The sequence below is a fragment of the Aegilops tauschii genome, chromosome 2 (genome assembly GCF_002575655.3).
Source record: "Aegilops tauschii subsp. strangulata cultivar AL8/78 chromosome 2, Aet v6.0, whole genome shotgun sequence".
NCBI lineage: Eukaryota > Viridiplantae > Streptophyta > Magnoliopsida > Poales > Poaceae > Aegilops > Aegilops tauschii.
In genome coordinates, this window is record NC_053036.3 from 523,454,416 (window position 1) to 523,471,423 (window position 17,008).

Genomic DNA, 17,008 nt, shown 5'->3' on the forward strand with positions numbered 1-17,008 from the left:
GAGGCCATGGCAACCGACTCACCATCTTCATCATCGTCATCATCCTCATTGTACTCTTCTTGTACCACCAATGCCTTGGGAGGAGTCTTCTTGGTGAAGTTGCTCTTGTTGGGGAACGACTTGGCCTTGTCCTTTCGGATGAGCTTGCCACCATTGTCTTCCCTCTTCTCATAAGGGCACTCCGCAACAAAGTGGCTCACATTGCCACAATTGAAGCAAGTCCTCACTCGTTGCTTGACCTTTGCGCCACTTGAATTGTTCTTGTTGAAGTTGGGCCTTGAGTTCTTCTTGCTCCAAAATTGCCTTGAAGCAAGCGCCATGTGTTCATGATAGGCATACTTCGTATCTTCGAGGTTGCTCTCCTCTTCTTCCTCCTCATCCTCTTCCTCCATACTAACCTTGGCCTTTAGAGCAAGGTTGGGCTTCTTAACTCTTTGAGAGAGAAGTACCGCATTGTCGGCGGTCTTGTCCAGGATGCTCATAGCAACGAACTCATCCAACACTTCACTTGAGGACAAGGTGTGGAAGTCCGGCCTTTGACGAATGACGGAGGACATGGCTTTGTGGTAGGGCATCATTGCTTTGAGGAATTTGCGCTTGATCCAATTGTCATCCGTATCCTTACTTCCATGATCTCGGAGAGAGACCGCGAGTTTGGTTACCCTCCGATAAAGCTCACGAGGTTCTTCATCTTCTTTCATTGCAAACTCATCGGCCTCATCTTGCACAACTTCATAGTTGGAGCGTTGAATGCTTGCGCTTCCCCGATAGAGGGAAACCACTTGGTGCCAAGCATCTTTGGCCATGGAGTAGGGCCAGAGATGAGGAAGATCTTCGGGTGGGATTGCTTCTTGGATGATGAAGAGAGTATTCTCATTGAATTGATTGTCCACGGCTTCTCTAGGAGTGAAGTTACTTCGATCATGCGGATAGAAACCTTCTTCAATGATTCTCCAAAGGTTAGTGTTCACATGATTTAAATGACGCTTAAAACGATAGACCCAAGAATCAAAGTCTACATTCTTCTCAATCTTAGGGGCCGGGCCGGCATGATTCGAATGAGTGGAAGGAAGCGGTCCACCATAGACAAGTGGAGGTTCCACATGGGCAAAGATGTCGGTGCCATTTTTACCACTAGAAGAAGGGGCTTTCTCACTAGTAGCTTCCCCCTTGTCGGAGGTAGCATCCGTCACCTTGTTGGCGGGATCACCCGCTTTCAACGGTGCGGTGGAAAGTTTAAGCCCTTCTAAGAATTTATTAAACATGCTTTCGACCTCGGTCGTCATGGAGGTTTTCAATGTGTCCAACGCCACATTGAATTCCTCACGAGAGACCGCGGTTCCCCCATCTCCCGTAGAAGAGACCGGATTCGCACCGGAGTGCTCCTCCACACCTTCTACGATGTCAACCATACTCCTCGGATGGTAAAGTCCTTAATAAAGAGACGAGGCTCTGATACCAATTGAAAGGATTGATATAGTTGACTAGAGGGGGGTGAATAGGCAACTAACAATTTTTAGCTTTTCTTTACCAATTTAAACTTTGCATCAAAGTAGGTTGTCTAGATATGCAACTAGGTGAGCAACCTATATGATGCAACAACAATAAGCACACAAGCAAGCAAGAGATATAGCACAAATAAGCTTGCACAAGTAAAGGCACGAGATAACCAAGAGTGGAGCCGGTGAAGACGAGGATGTGTTACCGAAGTTCCTTCCCTTTGAGAGGAAGTACGTCTCCGTTGGAGCAGTGTGGAGGCACAATGCTCCCCAAGAAGCCACTAGGGCCACCGTATTCTCCTCACGCCCTCACACAATGCAAGATGCCGTGATTCCACTATTGTTGCCCTTGGAGGCGGCGACCGAACCTTTACAAACAAGGTTGGGGCAATCTCCACAACTTAATTGGAGGCTCCCAACGACACCACGAAGCTTCACCACAATGGACTATGGCTTCGCGGTGACCTCAACCATCTAGGGTGCTCAAACACCCAAGAGTAACAAGATCCGCAAGGGATTAGTGGGGGGAATCAAATTTCTTTTGGTGGAAGTGTAGATCGGGGCCTTCTCAACCACTCCCGAGCAAATCAACAAGTTTGATTGGCTAGGGAGTGAGATCGGGTGAAAATGGAGCATGGAGCAACAATGGAGCTTAGAGTTGGAAGAGGTGGTCAACTAAAGGAAGAAGACACCCCTTTTATAGTTGAGAACAAAATCCAACCGTTATCCACCTAACCAGCCCGCGACTTGCGGTACTACCGCCCCTGACAAGTGGTACTACCGCACGGCCAAACGGTACTACCGCGAGAGACCGCGGTACTACCGCTGCAACGGCAGGAGCTAGAACAAGCCTGAAGCACAGAGGCTGAGAACGGTACTTCCGCAGGCGCGGTACTACCACTCCCCCTTGCGGTACTACCGCAAGGCAGGAATGGCCTAGCCTGGGAAGGGCGCGGATGAACAAAAATACATCCGTGCCTACTTCCGCTGAAAATCAGACGATGCAAAAAACCGACACGGTACTACAGCTGGAGGAGCGGTACTACCGCATGGCAGCTGAGCCAGGCCGCGCGCGGTACTACTGCGCACAAGGTGCGGTACTACCGCGGAGGCGCGGATGTAAAAAATTACATCCGCCCCTACTACCGCAATGCAGCGGCACTTGGCCTGGGGGCCACGGTACTACGGCTCCAGAGGAGCGGTACTACCGTGGGCTCCTGCGGTACTACCGCGCCAAGGTATGGTACTACCGCAGGTGCCTGCGGTACTACCGCTCCAGGGAGCAGTACTACCGCAAGCCCAATATCAGCAACCAAGACATAATGCATAGAGGATAAACGGAGGATGCTCCAAAGCACAGGGGAAAGGTGGAGACAAGGAAGAAAATGTGTACGTGATGATTCCACCCGAACCTTTCCGACGCGGACCCCCTCTTAATAGTACAGCTTTCCTACGACTCAAATCCACCAAAAAGAAATGTAGAAAAACGCCATCTTCAATTGTCTTCGAGGGGCACCAAACCGTCTTGTGCCTAGCGATGAAACGTCTGTGAAACTCAAGGCACACGATTAGTCCGCAAAAGCATTGTCATCAATCACCAAAACACCTTAGGGATAAATATGCCCTTACAGAAGTCTTGAAGAGGACGATAGTGCGGAAGTTTGTCAGCTCACGGGCAAGATAAAGACGCTTGCCTAGTCCGGATTAACAATAGTTGAGGTAATGGCAACCTCCATAGCGCGAGGGGTTCAGCCACTTCAATATAGAGGGCCCCCAATGTGGCACTACAATGGGGAGGATGACGCCTCCCGCTATGGTCGAAAAGGTCCAGATACCCCCGCAGCTCTGGCCAAGATACTGGTCGAGCTGTTCAAAGGGGAGGAAGAGGAATTTCTTCGCATCAATCGCAGAGATGGGTACTCCATGTATAACCTCCCAGCTGGGTGAGTCCTGACCCCTCTACTTTTACTCATTCCGCTTTCCAAGTCACCTTTAATGAATTCTTAGTCCGTCTGTTTATAACAGCACTGGCGAAAGATCACTGAGGGGCTCCACAGCCCCGCCCCACAGCCAGAGAACCACGACCGGGAGCTTGATCCTGGGTTCGAAGAGGACCCGGATATATTCGTGGCACTTGCGAAAGGGGTGTTTTACCAGGCGAGTTACGATGGCACAGAAGTGGCCATTATCGCCGATTATCCTGTCTTCTTCCTGCTTCACACGTAAGTCATCAGGAGAAATCCCCCCTGAAAGAGTTTCCTCGCACTGCCTCACCCACCGCACTGTCTCATGCTCCAAAGGGGAGGCGTTCGGCACGTCATGCTACCCCGGGGGCGACTCCGAAGAGAGCGGCCCCTGCGCCTAGCAAGGCCTCTAGAAGGAGGGCCGATGAAGACACGACCGGGCCTTCGTCAAAGAGGTACAGATTTGAAATTATGCTTTAGTAGTCACATCCAACTGTGATCGTTATGTTTGTCCTATATCAGGAAAAAGGTTCGCCGAACTCTGTCCGGGAATTCGGCCAGTCATACTCCCAACAGCCGGGGTGCGGACCTTGCCGGAGAGACCGGGGCCGATACAGGAATGACACCGGACAGTCCTTCGGCCGAGGGCTCGGAAGATATGTCCGTTACCAACTCGGAAGTGGAGAGCGCCATGAATCATCGGTGACGGAGGGCCGTTTTACGGGACCCTGGCTTCTCAAAAGAGGCATTTGATGCCTTCAGCTCGGCTGACGCATACATCCGAGCTGCTCGAGATGGGCTTGGCAGAGCCACAAAGCAGCATTTAACGGATGTGCGGGTAAGGTTTATTTTTTCCGAAAAGGATAACCACATGCTAGTAGCCCCCGAGACTGAAAGCAGTTGGCACAAGTGATTTAAGGATCGATGTATAACCAGGTTTTGACGGAGAGGAACAACCTGCTAGCTCAAGAGCTGGAGCAGTGTCGGACACAGCTAAATGCTGCTACCGCCGAACTGAAAGAGTCCAAGAAGGCATCTTCTGGTAATGATCCCCTCCATCGAGGAATAACAATTATATAGTAGTTGTGCTAATACTGTTGCTTATCTCATAATAGGATCATCAGGTCAACTGGAAGATAAGTTGAAAACCGCTCAAGCGGGAGAGAAAGAGGCAAAAAGACTACACGCCGCAAGCGAGCGTGTCCTGGCCCGAGTCAGAGAAGAGAAAAACAAACTCCAGGACTCAAACACCAAACTAGGCGAAGAACTGAAAGATGTGCGGGCCCAGCTAGCTGACTCCGTGAAGGAGAATAAAAAGCTGCGAGGCGGCATATTCAGTACGTGGCCGGATTTTACCTTATAATAGTTTGGAGGTAAAAGTAGCTGATATAGCTATGATTGTAGGTATGTTGACGGGCCGACCCGAAGAGGAGGTGTCCGGATCATCAAGTGATCTTCTGCAAGGGCTGTCGCAATTGCAGGAGCAAGCTCGGCAGGCAATGAGGAGTGTAGCCAAGGCCCTATGGCCATCCGCCTCCCCTCCAGGGAGTATGGAGGAGCTTGTAGAGCTGTTCAAGGGAGCGCGGCGGCGTATCCGACTATGGAAGATATCGGCCTGCCGAGAGGGTGCGCGAGAGGCCTGGGCCATGGTGAAAACGCGGTATACCAAGCTGGATCCAAATCACATGGCCCGGGTCGGACCGCTAGTGTCAAATGGGGAAGAAATTCCCATTAGTTTAGTATATGACCAAGTATCAGTAGCCGCCAAGTATTCCCAGCAGGATTGTAAGTTAGATAGCCTGCTGGACGGCATAGAGGAGGAAGTTTTTAAGTCCTAAGTGACTATGTACTTTCCTTTGCATACGCAACTCTAGCTGGATTATAAAATGATTGTCATGGCAGACCTTTTCGCTTCGACCTCTGGACCCGAAGGTGCGGAGTATTTCCGAATACCAGAGCAGCCGAGTAGACCAGGTATGCATGGAAACCATGCGTAGGGGTCATAGTTGCTTGAACAGACAATTATCCGGCTAGTTATGTTATATTATATTAAGATTGTAAGAAACATCTTCCAGAGAGAATAGTTTCGTTAAGGGTTCCTTTCCCTGGGTGTGCATGCATCGATGTGCATGTCGAACTGTGATGAAGAAATCACAATGTGTATAGCTTCTGGGGGTTCACGATGGGATGAATGCAAAAACATCTTTAGTTCACCAACCGAATATTCCCTTAAGAACGCTAGCTTTCGGCTTCACCCAGTCTGAGGTACACATCCAGATGACCCGACAGTAACAATCACAAAGGTGCTCCCTTTATGCCCTAGCCGAACTAACGGGAACGTAGGGCATAAGCACAGGAGCCAGGCAACCCAGCTTGGCCAAGACTTAAGTCATATCGATGCATATAATGGTGAAGAAAAGGTACATATGGGAGAAAACGCATATGTGAAGAGCTTGATGCTTGGAAAATAATAATAGCAAGCTTCTGTCCAAGAAGCCCCCAGGTATAATAGACGTACATACTTCAAGATGTATGCGTCGGGCGTGTATGGTCTAACGGCACGAAAGCTTTTAAAGCTAAAAAGAAAAAAGAAAAAGAGAGAGAGAGAAAAATGATGGAAACAATAGGGGGAAGGATACGAACAAAGATTTCGGCGCTAGGCATAGAATCTTCGGAGTCTGGCCGCGTTCCAGGGGTTCGGCTCTAATCGATTGTCTAACGCATCACGCAGGCGGTACGCCCCTCCGGTGAGAACTTCGTCGATGATGAAGGGACCCTCCCACTTGGGCTTGAGTTTGTCCTTTTTCTTCTTCGGCAGGCGTAGAACGAGTTCGCCGACGTTGTAAGTTTTGGCCCGCACCTCTCTGCTTTGATACCTGCGAGCCTGCTGTTGATAAAATGCGGAACGGGCTTTTGCAACGTCGCGCTCCTCCTCCAGGGCATCTAAGCTGTCCTGCCGATCGAGCTCGGCCTCTCTCTCTTCGTACATGCGCACTCGAGGTGAGTCATGAATAATGTCGCAGGGTAGTACTGCCTCTGCGTCGTACACCATGAAGAAAGGTGTGTATCCGGTAGTGCGATTGGGCGTGGTCCGCAGCCCCCAGAGTACGGAGTCGAGCTCCTCAACCCAATGCTTGTCTGGTTCTTTCAAAGACCGCACTAGTCTAGGCTTAATGCCGCTCATAATAAGACCATTGGCTCTTTCGACTTGACCATTTGTTTGTGGATGATATACAGAGGCGTAATCGAGCTTGATGCGCAGCTTAGCGCACCAGGTTTTCACTTCGTCCGCTGTGAAGTTGGAGCCGTTATCAGTGATGATACTGTGCGGAACACCATAACAGTGTACGACGCCGGATATGAATTCTATCACCAGCCCAGACTCGGGCGTTTTAACTGGTTTGGCCTCAATCCACTTAGTGAATTTATCCACCATGACCAGCAGATATTTTTTCTTATGGATTTCTCCTTTAAGGGGTCCAACCATATCCAGTCCCCAGACCGCAAAAGGCCAAGTGATGGGGATTGTTTGTAGGGCAGTGGGAGGCATATGGCTTTGGTTGGCGAAGAGTTGGCATCCGACGCAACGTTGGACAAGGTCCTGTGCATCTGCTCGGACCTTCGGCCAGTAGAATCATGTACGGAAGGCCTTGCTAACAAGGGCCCGAGCTGCGGCGTGGTGCCCGCCGAGACCGGCATGAATCTCAGCCAGGAGCTGCCGCCCCTCCTCCTCGGAGATACACCTTTGAAGGACTCCGGTGGCGCTTTTCTTATAGAGCTCTCCGTCGTGAACCTTGTAGGCCTTCGAACGCCGGACAATGAGGCGGGCCTCATTCTGATCCTCAGGGAGTTCCTTCCTATTAAGGTAGGCCAGGAAAGGTTCGGTCCATGGGGTGATGACTGCCATAATGAGATGGGTCGACGGTGTTATTTCAGTGGCTGAGCCGCCGATGATATCTGTGTGTTCGGAATCTGGGGTTGTGTTCGGATCCGGACTAGTGTTGCTGCTTTCCCCCTGCCACACCACGGATGGCTTAAAAAGCCTTTCCAGAAAGATATTAGGTGGGACGGGGTCACGCTTGGCACCGATACGAGCAAGAACGTCCGCCGCTTGATTACTTTCTCGGGCCACGTGATGGAACTCGAGCCCCTCGAACCGAGCCGACATTTTTAGGACGGCATTACGATAAGCTGCCATCTTCGGATCTTTGGCATTGAAGTATCCATTTATTTGAGATATTGCGAGGTTTGAGTCCCCGCGCACTTCCAGGCGATGTATGGCCATGGAGACAGCCGTCCGGAGACCATGCAATAAGGCCTCATATTCGGCTGCGTTATTGGAGTCTGTGTATAGTATTTGGAGTACATACTGAACGACGTCTCCAGTGGGGGACATTAAAACGACGCCCGCTCCTATCCCTGCCAGCATTTTGGAGCCATCGAAATACATAACCGAATTGGAATAAGTGTCGTACTCTTTAGGGAGTTCGGCCTCTGTCCATTCGGCGACGAAGTCAGCTAGTACTTGGGATTTAATAGCTCGACGTGGTTTGTATGTAATATCAAATGGAAGGAGCTCAATGGCCCATTTGGCAATCCGGCCCGTGGCATCGCGGTTGTTTATTATGTCGTTGAGTGGTACTTCGGAAGCCAACGTGATCGAGCACTCCTGGAAGTAGTGTCGTAGCTTTCGGGATGCCATGAAGACCGCGCATGCTATCTTTTGATAATGGGGGTACCGGGATTTGCATGGTGTAAGGACAGTGGATACGTAGTATACTGGCTTCTGAAGCGGGAATTTGTGTCCGTCATGTTCTCGTTCAACGATGAGTACGACGCTCACCACCTGATGTGTTGCCGATATGTATAGTAACATGGGTTCGCCGATGTTTGGCGCGGACAGGATTGGGTTGCTTGCTAGAAGGGTTTTTATGTCTTCCAGTCCGGCTGTTGTCGCGTCCGTCCACTCGAAGTGATCGGTTCGCCGTAGAAGGCGATAGAATGGCAGTGCTTTTTTCTCCCAATCCGGAGATAAAGCGGCTTAGAGCTGCCACGCAACCCGCGAGTTTTTGGACTTGTTTAAGGTCTGTTGGCGTAGCCAATTGTGACAGAGCTCGGATTTTGGCTGGATTTGTTTCAATTCCTCTATTGGAAACAATGAAGCCCAGCAGTTTTCCAGCGGGGATGCCGAAAACACACTTTTCCAGATTGAGCTTAATGTCATATGCGCGGAGGTTGCCGAATGTGAGACGTAAATCGTCTATTAGTGTTTTGACGTGCCTAGTTTTGATGACGACGTCGTCCACATAAGCTTCAATTGTCTTGCCGATCTGTTTCTCCAAGCATGTTTGAATCATGCGTTGATATGTGGCGCCGGTGTTCTTGAGCCCGAAGGGCATGGTGTTGAAGCGGAATGGCCCATATGGGGTGATGAATGCTGTTACAGCTTGATCAGACTCCTTCATTTTGATTTGATGGTATCCAGAATATGCATCAAGGAAACACAGTGAGTCGCGTCCTGCGGTAGCATCAATGATTTGATCAATGCGGGGGAGACGGAAGGGATCCTTAGGGCAAGCCTTATTGAGGTCTTTAAAATCGACGCACATGCGCCAGGATTTGTCCTTCTTTGGTACCATCACCAGGTTTGCCAGCCAGTCTGGATGTTTTATTTCTCTAATGAATCCGACCTCGATTAGCTTGGCTAGCTCCTCCCCCATAGCTTGGCGTTTAGGCTCGGAAAAGCGCCGTAGTGTTTGTTTGATCGGTTTATATCCCTTTAATATGTTGAGGCTGTGTTCGGCCAACTTGCGCGGGATTCCTGGCATGTCAGAAGGGTGCCAGGCGAATATATCCCAGTTTTCGCGAAGGAAATCCCGTAGCGCGGCGTCTACCGTTGGGTCTAGTTGTGCTCCAATAGATGCTGTCTTCTTGGGGTCCATTGGGTGGACCTGGAATTTGACTATTTCTTCTGCCGGTTTGAAGGAGGTGGATTTGGGTCGTTTGTCTAAGATCACATCGTCCCTATCCACCGTGGAGCGCAGTGCGGTTAATTCTTCGGCCGCGAGGGCTTCGGATAATGCCTCAAGGGCCAGGGATGCGGTTTTGTTTTCGGCGCGGAGTGCTATGTCCGGATCACTCACAAGAGTGATTATGCCGTTGGGTCCGGGCATTTTGAGCTTCATGTACCCGTAATGAGGTATAGCTTGGAAGCGTGTAAAAGCATCTCGCCCTAACAGGGCGTGATATCCACTGATGAAAGGAGCCACTTGGAAGGTTATTTCCTCGGACCGATAATTATCCGGCATGCCGAATACCACGTCGAGTGTGATTTTACCCGCACACCGCACCTCCCAACTGGGAATGATTCCTCGGAAGGTCGTGCTGCTTTGCTCGATGCGGCTTCTGTCTATTTCCATTTTGTGGAGTGTATCCTCATAAATGAGGTTTAGTCCGCTGCCGCCGTCCATGAGGACCTTGGTGAGTCTAAAGCTGTCCACGATGGGACTGATGACTAATGCGGCTGGCGCTCGGACTGTCTTGTATCTCGGTTCGTCACCGGCATTAAAGGTTATAGCCGTGTCGTTCCAAGGGTTTATCGCGGCGATTTGACAGACTTCGGTGAGTTCGCCGAGTGCCCTTTTGCGCTTATTGTTTGAAGCGAATGTCTCGAAGACCGTCAATACTCTGGGGTCGTCGTCTTCTGGGGGTGTTGTTCTGGGATATTCTTGGTGAGGATATTCTCGCCGCACTTGGCCACTTGCCGGAGTATCCAACATGCTCTAAGGCTATGCGTTGGTATGTTATCCGGTGTTGCGTGTATTTTGCATGGCCCATCGAGCCATCCTTCCAGAACGGTTCCGCGCCCCGTAATGGACTTATATTTCCTTACTATTGGACCGGGCGTGTTACAAGGGTGTGCCCTTTTCGCTTGAATGAGGGGTTGAGTGGGGGCCGATGGTTCCCAACAGGCTGCGTGAGTTTTCCAGGCGCTTTCCATTGCGCTGTACTTCTGCACGATAGTTGCCAAGTCTGTGAAGTGTAATAAGCGACGGCGGTTGATGGCGTTGAGTATTCCTTCGTCCGTGCAATTGTTGCAGAACGCTGATATCGCGTCCTCGTCGCGGCAATCTTTAACCTTGTCCTTGACAAGGAGGAATCTGGCCCAGAAGTGATGGACCGTTTCCTGAGACTGCTATTGTATGCTCATAAGAGCGCTTACGTCTGGGTGGGTGGGAGGAATTGAATCCGGACCCTGACCCGATCGATGATCCGGAGTATGAAGATTTTCCAGACTTAACAGTCCGTACTCCGGAGTATCTTCAGATTGCTTATGCCCGCTGTCCGATTCTATGTTCGGAAGGCTGGTCACATCCTTTCGCTGGTGGATATCCGGCTCTGCAGGGTCGGAGATCCGAACATAGTCCGTCTTCAGTATAGGGGAAGAGTCGCCGTCTTGCTCCTCGACTACCGCTATCTGGTGGGTGACCGGTGGAGGTTTAATTTCTCTTTGGTCGGGTTTAAGCTCGATCCGATCGTAATCTGTGGCAATTCCCAGGGCGCCGATGCGATCCAGGAGCTCGTTTAAAGACGAGAACTCCGCCGGGTCCATCTGCTTGGAGTATTTGGAGTCAATACGAAGGGGATTTTCGATGGCCCGAAAGGTCATCGTCGGCTTAACGGCCGAATGGGCGGTCATGGTAAAGCCGCCCAGCCGGAGGGTTTGGCCTGGGGCCAGACCTCCTCCGGCGGTGATATTGTCTTTAAGGACGAGGCAAGTCATCGATCCTGTCGTCGACGTCACAGTGGAACTCTCAATGAAAGCACCAATGTTGGTGTCAAAACCGGCGGATCTCGTAGGGGGTCCCGAACTGTGCGTCTAAGGTCGATGGTAACAGGAGACAGGGGACACGATGTTTACCCAGGTTCGGGCCCTCTCTATGGAGGTAATACCCTACTTCCTGCTTGATTGATGTTGATGAATATGAGTATTACAAGAGTTGATCTACCACGAGATCGTAATGGCTAAACCCTAAAAGCCTAGCCCGTATGACTAAGGTAATGAGTATCTCTCCCCCCTCTAGACTAAGCCCTCCGGTTTATATAGACACCGGGAGGATCTAGGGTTACACAAGGTCGGGTACAAAGGAAAAGAATCTACATATTTGGTCGCCAAGCTTGCCTTCCACGCCAAGGAGAGTCCCATCCGGACACGGGTGCAGTCTTCGGTCTTCGTATCTTCACAGCCCATCAGTCCGGCCCATGGCTAACAGGCCGGACGCCCGAGGACCCCTTAGTCCAGGACTCCCTCAGGCGTGACCGGTGAAGTGACCGTGATTGGGGGAGGAGCTCGGCCTCTTGCCACGATCGCCTTCTTCTTGCGGGCTTCGCCCTCGCACCGGCCGGGCCGGTGCATGCGGTCTTCTTCCTCTAGCTTTGACGGGAGGAACCGAAGCGGGGCCGAAAGAGGGTGGAGTCGCGTCGGCTACGCCTCCATGGATGATGTGGTTCACTTGCCGCTTCCTCTGGATGGTGGCGGCGAATGGTGTTGAGGTGGCACCGGCATGAACGACCGAGGAAGGCGGGGGCGGATGAAGAGACAACTTTGGAGGTGGCGGCGGCGCATGATAGGGGACACCCAACGGCTGCGGGTACTCCATCAGGTTAGTTTCCCGCGCCGTGAGGCCGAACAGCCAGGTCGGAGGCAAGATTGGAGGTGGCGGCGGCGTGGGAGGCGGGAACGGAAACAGGTGGAAGTTGGTTTGCGCAAGGAAAGAGGATCCAGCAAAAACAAGGGTAAATTTCCTGAAGCCCGCAGGATACGCAACTTTTTTTGGATGGTTGATTATATGAGATCTATTTAAGCCGGTAAAATTGTCTTCGTTCTGTAAACCGGCAGTTATTGCCGGATCACGGACGGCCCGTTTACGGGATGTGGTAGAGATGCTCTAAGGTTATATTGTAAAAAAAACTTAGGCACGGTCGGCATTCTCGCTGGTACCTCTCCATTTGCGAAAGAAAAAGGAAACCTACCGCTCTCCGACCGTCCATGGCGCCGCCGGCGGTCCGGTCCTGGGGGGAGCTGCAGCACGACCTCCTTGTGGCGATTATGTCCCGCGTGGGCGCCCCCGATTTACTTTCTGGCGGCGCACCCCGTACCTGCTCTGCGTGGTGGGCCGCCGCTCGCGACCCGCTCGCATGGCGCCGCGTTGATCTCCGGGACTGGACAGCCCGGACCTCCGCCCGGCGCGCGGCTGGGGCCGGTGCCACCAGAGGGAGCATCTCCGTCCAGGCCGCTCTCACCGGCGACCTTGAGGTCGCCGCGACGCGGGCAGATGGTCGGATGGAGGCTGTGCTCCTCCCTGAGTTTGCCGATGAAGGGCACCTCATGTTCCTCGCCAAGAGGTGAAGCTTCTTTGTCCTTCTTCCTGTAATCTTGTTTGCGTGGTCCCTGTGCTGTTCATTCCGCTGTAGTCATTTACTGCACAAAATTGGTTAGGTTATCCTACTGCCATACCTTCTTGTATTCGATTAACTTATTAATTGTGTTATTTTCTGTGATAACTCATATGATCGGTTGATCTGTGTAGAACTAAATATAGCTATACTGATAAAGTGGAACTTTGCCTGTAAATTTGTACTAGTCACACTTTTCTGTACTGCAATTGAGGATTCTAGTAACGTAGCTGTGTAATGTGTGTTTGTGGAAAATGTCTCTTTTAATTCCCAGCATTTTTTATGGGCCAGCACTACTCCATAGGATTTGACATGATCTAATTAGGATTATGATTGTTCATGTGTAAATCCATAAGGGGCCTCCAAGTTTCTGAATGTTCATTTTATAGAACTTTGGCAACATTACCATCAAATTCATATTAACGTGATGAGTTTCTTGTTTGAATTTTTATTCTTATGGAGTAGCTACTGATATTTCATTTTTAGATTGTTTTGTCAGTTCGAATGGTGAAGTGTCGTGTCATTAAACTTGAATGGAGTGAAATTGCTATTAATTTCTGTGATAATTTTCTAGGTTTTCACATTTTTTTGTGCAAATTTACCTAATCCTTTTCTAACAACGATTTTTTTTCAAGTATCCAAGTGAATTTGATACTTTGTAACCTAGTCTGTAGAATCCCGATTGCTCTGGAACACAATCTTATGGACAGTTTTTGTTTCAATTGCTATGTTTATGTAGTTATTACGTTGGTATTGTTTTTCAACCTCATGTGCGTAGAAGTTACCAGAGGGGATAGTAGTGAAATTGAAGAGGGAGTTTGCTGTTTACATGATTTGAATAATGAAACTCATCATTCCCAATGGGCCCATAATAAACTTCTATTTATTGACTGACAATGTTTTGTTGAATCATGATGAAAATGAAGTGCCACTGGCAGTGATAATAGTGAAATTGAAGAGGGAATTTGCCACAGGGGATATTAGGTTACCATAGGGGATAGAAGTGCAATTGAAGAAGGATTTGCAGTTCACATGATTCGAATAATTAAAATAATCGTTCCCAATGGACTCATAATAAACTTATGTTCTTATTTGTTGACAATGTTTTGGTGAATCATAATGAAAATGAAGTGCTTCTGGCAGTTATAGCTTTCAATTGCCAATTAAGTTATTGGACTTGTATTGTAAAATTGTGGTCCTTTAACTATCATAACTTAATAAATCAGTTACATGAAAGATGAGGGATGCTGGTTTTACAGATGAGGTATGCCAGTCAATGTGGCATGTGGTGGCTGTAACGCTGAAACTAGCATGCCAGTTTTTGAGATTTGTTATTAGTAGATGTTTTAAGCTGATGTATTTCTTGTTAATGATTCAACATATCTGTTTTTTCTCAGTAATACGAGAGCCGACAGCACATAGTTGTTGTATCTGTGTGGTAATAGTACTCTCATGTGACCCTCTGTTTTAAAATAGGTTTTGTCAAAATCCTTGGTGGTCACATTGTTATCACATGCTTCAAATTGTTTCTGCATATAAAAAAGATGTATTCACAATGCACAGCCTGCCAAAGCCCCAATTGCCCACATATTCACATCCTTGTTGGCCCAACCTGGTTGGCATCCTGTGGGGTGCCATTCTACTTGCATTTTACTAGATGGTGCTGCTGAACTGCAATTATCTCCTACCCCCTTGCCTACCATGCTTCATCCATTCTATGTGTTTCATCCTGCTTTTTCTCACTCTCTTAATGTCCTAGCGCTCCTTGACAAATTCTTGAAGTACTGAGCTGCGTACTTACATCCTCGCTGCACCTCACTAGCTCAGTCTTGCTGTTTACGGTTCGCCTTCTCACCACCTCCTACTTGTTGCCTCTGTATCCCTTGCCTTTCCTTATAACCATCCTCACAGCTTGCTTCTTTGTCACTGGAAGTCATCTATACATTTTTCATATCATGGTTGATGTTAAACCAACCATCCTAGGCAATCTTCCTATTGTGCACATGTAATTTTAGTTTGGTACATTTTAGAGAAAAAACTGAAAGTAAGAAAGAGAAGCAGGGGTGTGAATATTGTGTTTCATGAATTAAATTTCCCCGTGAGAACTGAAGAATTGATGACTTCCTAAGTTATTATATCATATAACGTGTTATTGGTGACTCCGCTTTGCAAACCACAAAAGAAGCTGGTGTTCTCAGCTTTTAATATATTAAGTTTATTTTCTTGCAATTTGTTTGATGAAAAATTTGTTTGGTTCCTATTTGTTTATTTCATGCCCTGGTATTCTTACAAGTTAATTGCAAACTTCAACTTAATTATTCTTGTAATTGGCGCAAAGAAATATATGTTTGGAATATGAGTTAAACATAAGTTATATTTACCTCTAGAGTGGATGTCATGGACAGACCAACGGTTTGTCGTAATCTGTACTGTTTTGTCTTGAACAATATTCTTGAATTAATAGTTGGTTGCATGACCTGTACATTCAAGTCACACCTACTGTACACATGTGACATGTGATCTACTGTTTGGAACAATGAGACATATTATGGTTATGCAGTTCATCTAGATATTGGTCAGAAGTTTTACTTGGTTAGTTGATGTCATCTATATTGGTCAGAAGTTTTACTTGGTTCTTGATATTTATAAACTGCTTTCGATGTCATCTTTTGACAATCTGGTCAGGATTCATTAATGAATGATATTTGTTAGTGCATTTTTATTTGTGGTTGTGATATTTGCAGCGAAAAAACCTGCAAACTTGCAAAACTGATTCAACATGATTTTTGTAAACTCAGGTGTATTTGGTTTTGAGAGAAGTCCATATTTCAACCTCGAATTACCACCAGAGTCTAATATACAACCCTGAACTATGAAACCGTCTACTTTACAACCTCGAACTTTCAAAACCGGACAAGAAACAACCATGGACTGGTTTTTGACTGGTCAACAGCCCAGTCAGCATCCAGTCAACCGCCATGTCAATACTGCTAGCTGGATGTTGTAATATGGTATATAATTTATATGTGGCAGTGCGGCATTTGTTTGACATGGAACTTTTTATGGGCATGCTTATGGATTATGGTGGTTACAAAATTTGATTGCAGCTAAATGCTTTTCCGGATGTTTTATACAGGAGTCCAAACCTGCACTATTTCAGCTTTCCTACAACATGTATGGCTTCTGATGAGTTCTGTGAGGTGATCAGCAAACTTCAGTCACTTAAAGGCATGGCGGTGGATGAGAGTCTTGTTAATTATGATGTCCTCCTCCATGTGCACCAGTGTTGCCCAGACTTTCTGGAACTGAAAGTGTTTGCTCTCTATGTGGATGAAGATATGGCCTCCATAATTTGCGAGTCCCTTCCACGGCTGAAGAAGCTCGAGATACCGAATTCTGATATGTCCTGTGCTGCGATAGTAAAATTCCTGGATTGCCTAGAGGAGCTTGAGTATCTGGATATATCAGGTTATGAGACCTCGGCCATCTCAAGCAGTGTGCTTCATAAAGCTTCACGGCTCAAGGCCTTTATCTGGAACTCAAAGTTTGAGCTCGGCGAGTTCGTGGACTGCTCAAATTGTGGAGAACACAACATTAATACTCAGGAGCCATGTAAGTGCACCATGGATAACAAAGTCATGGATTGGCTGGCTGGGCCATCGCAAACCGCCTGACACCAGGGCATGCATGTGTGGTCTCTGTTATTAACTTTTGATAATTTCCTGTTTGAAAATTTCAAGTACGTTTGAGTTGGTCGTACAATGTAATGGAGGGTACATTCGACTGCATAGTCGATATGATATTTAGTTTGCTTGCTGGGTTTTTTTTTATGTGGACGGTGTTCGGTTTGTTGTTGCCCTTCTGCTTCGGTACACCCCCAACTGAATAAATGGCTGAGATTTAAAACTAATCAATCAGTATATGTACTTTATACGGGCTGCAACTGGAGCTGTACTGAGAAACTCAAAGGATTTTTTTTATTGCGGCTGGTAATTGGAAGATTGATTGGAGTGCAAACGCTCTAATGGCTGAAGCAACTGCTCATCGATTTGGACTGTCGCTTGCACAAACAGCTGGTTGCAACAAGAT

The 17,008-nt window shown here is 48.3% G+C and overlaps 1 protein-coding gene across 1 annotated transcript; it reads left to right on the forward strand.

Annotated features, from left to right (window-relative positions):
• The first annotated feature begins 12,442 nt into the window (after positions 1-12,442).
• Positions 12,443-16,829, forward strand: LOC109734912 (F-box/LRR-repeat protein At3g48880). Its single transcript, XM_020294091.4, has 2 exons — positions 12,443-12,868; positions 16,056-16,829. Exons 1-2 carry the CDS (start codon positions 12,513-12,515, stop codon positions 16,591-16,593), a joined length of 894 nt encoding a protein of 297 aa, XP_020149680.1. The 5' UTR covers positions 12,443-12,512; the 3' UTR covers positions 16,594-16,829.
• The last annotated feature ends 179 nt before the right edge of the window (positions 16,830-17,008 follow it).

What these genes read in the sequence shown, in the direction of transcription:
- LOC109734912 (XM_020294091.4), top strand. Translation starts at nt 12,513, where the DNA reads ATGGCGCCGCCGGCGGTCCGGTCCTGGGGGGAGCTGCAGCACGACCTC. An exon ending in CTCATGTTCCTCGCCAAGAG is followed by an intron (nt 12,869 to 16,055) that starts GTGAAGCTTCTT and finishes TGTTTTATACAG; the next exon opens with GAGTCCAAACCTGCACTATT.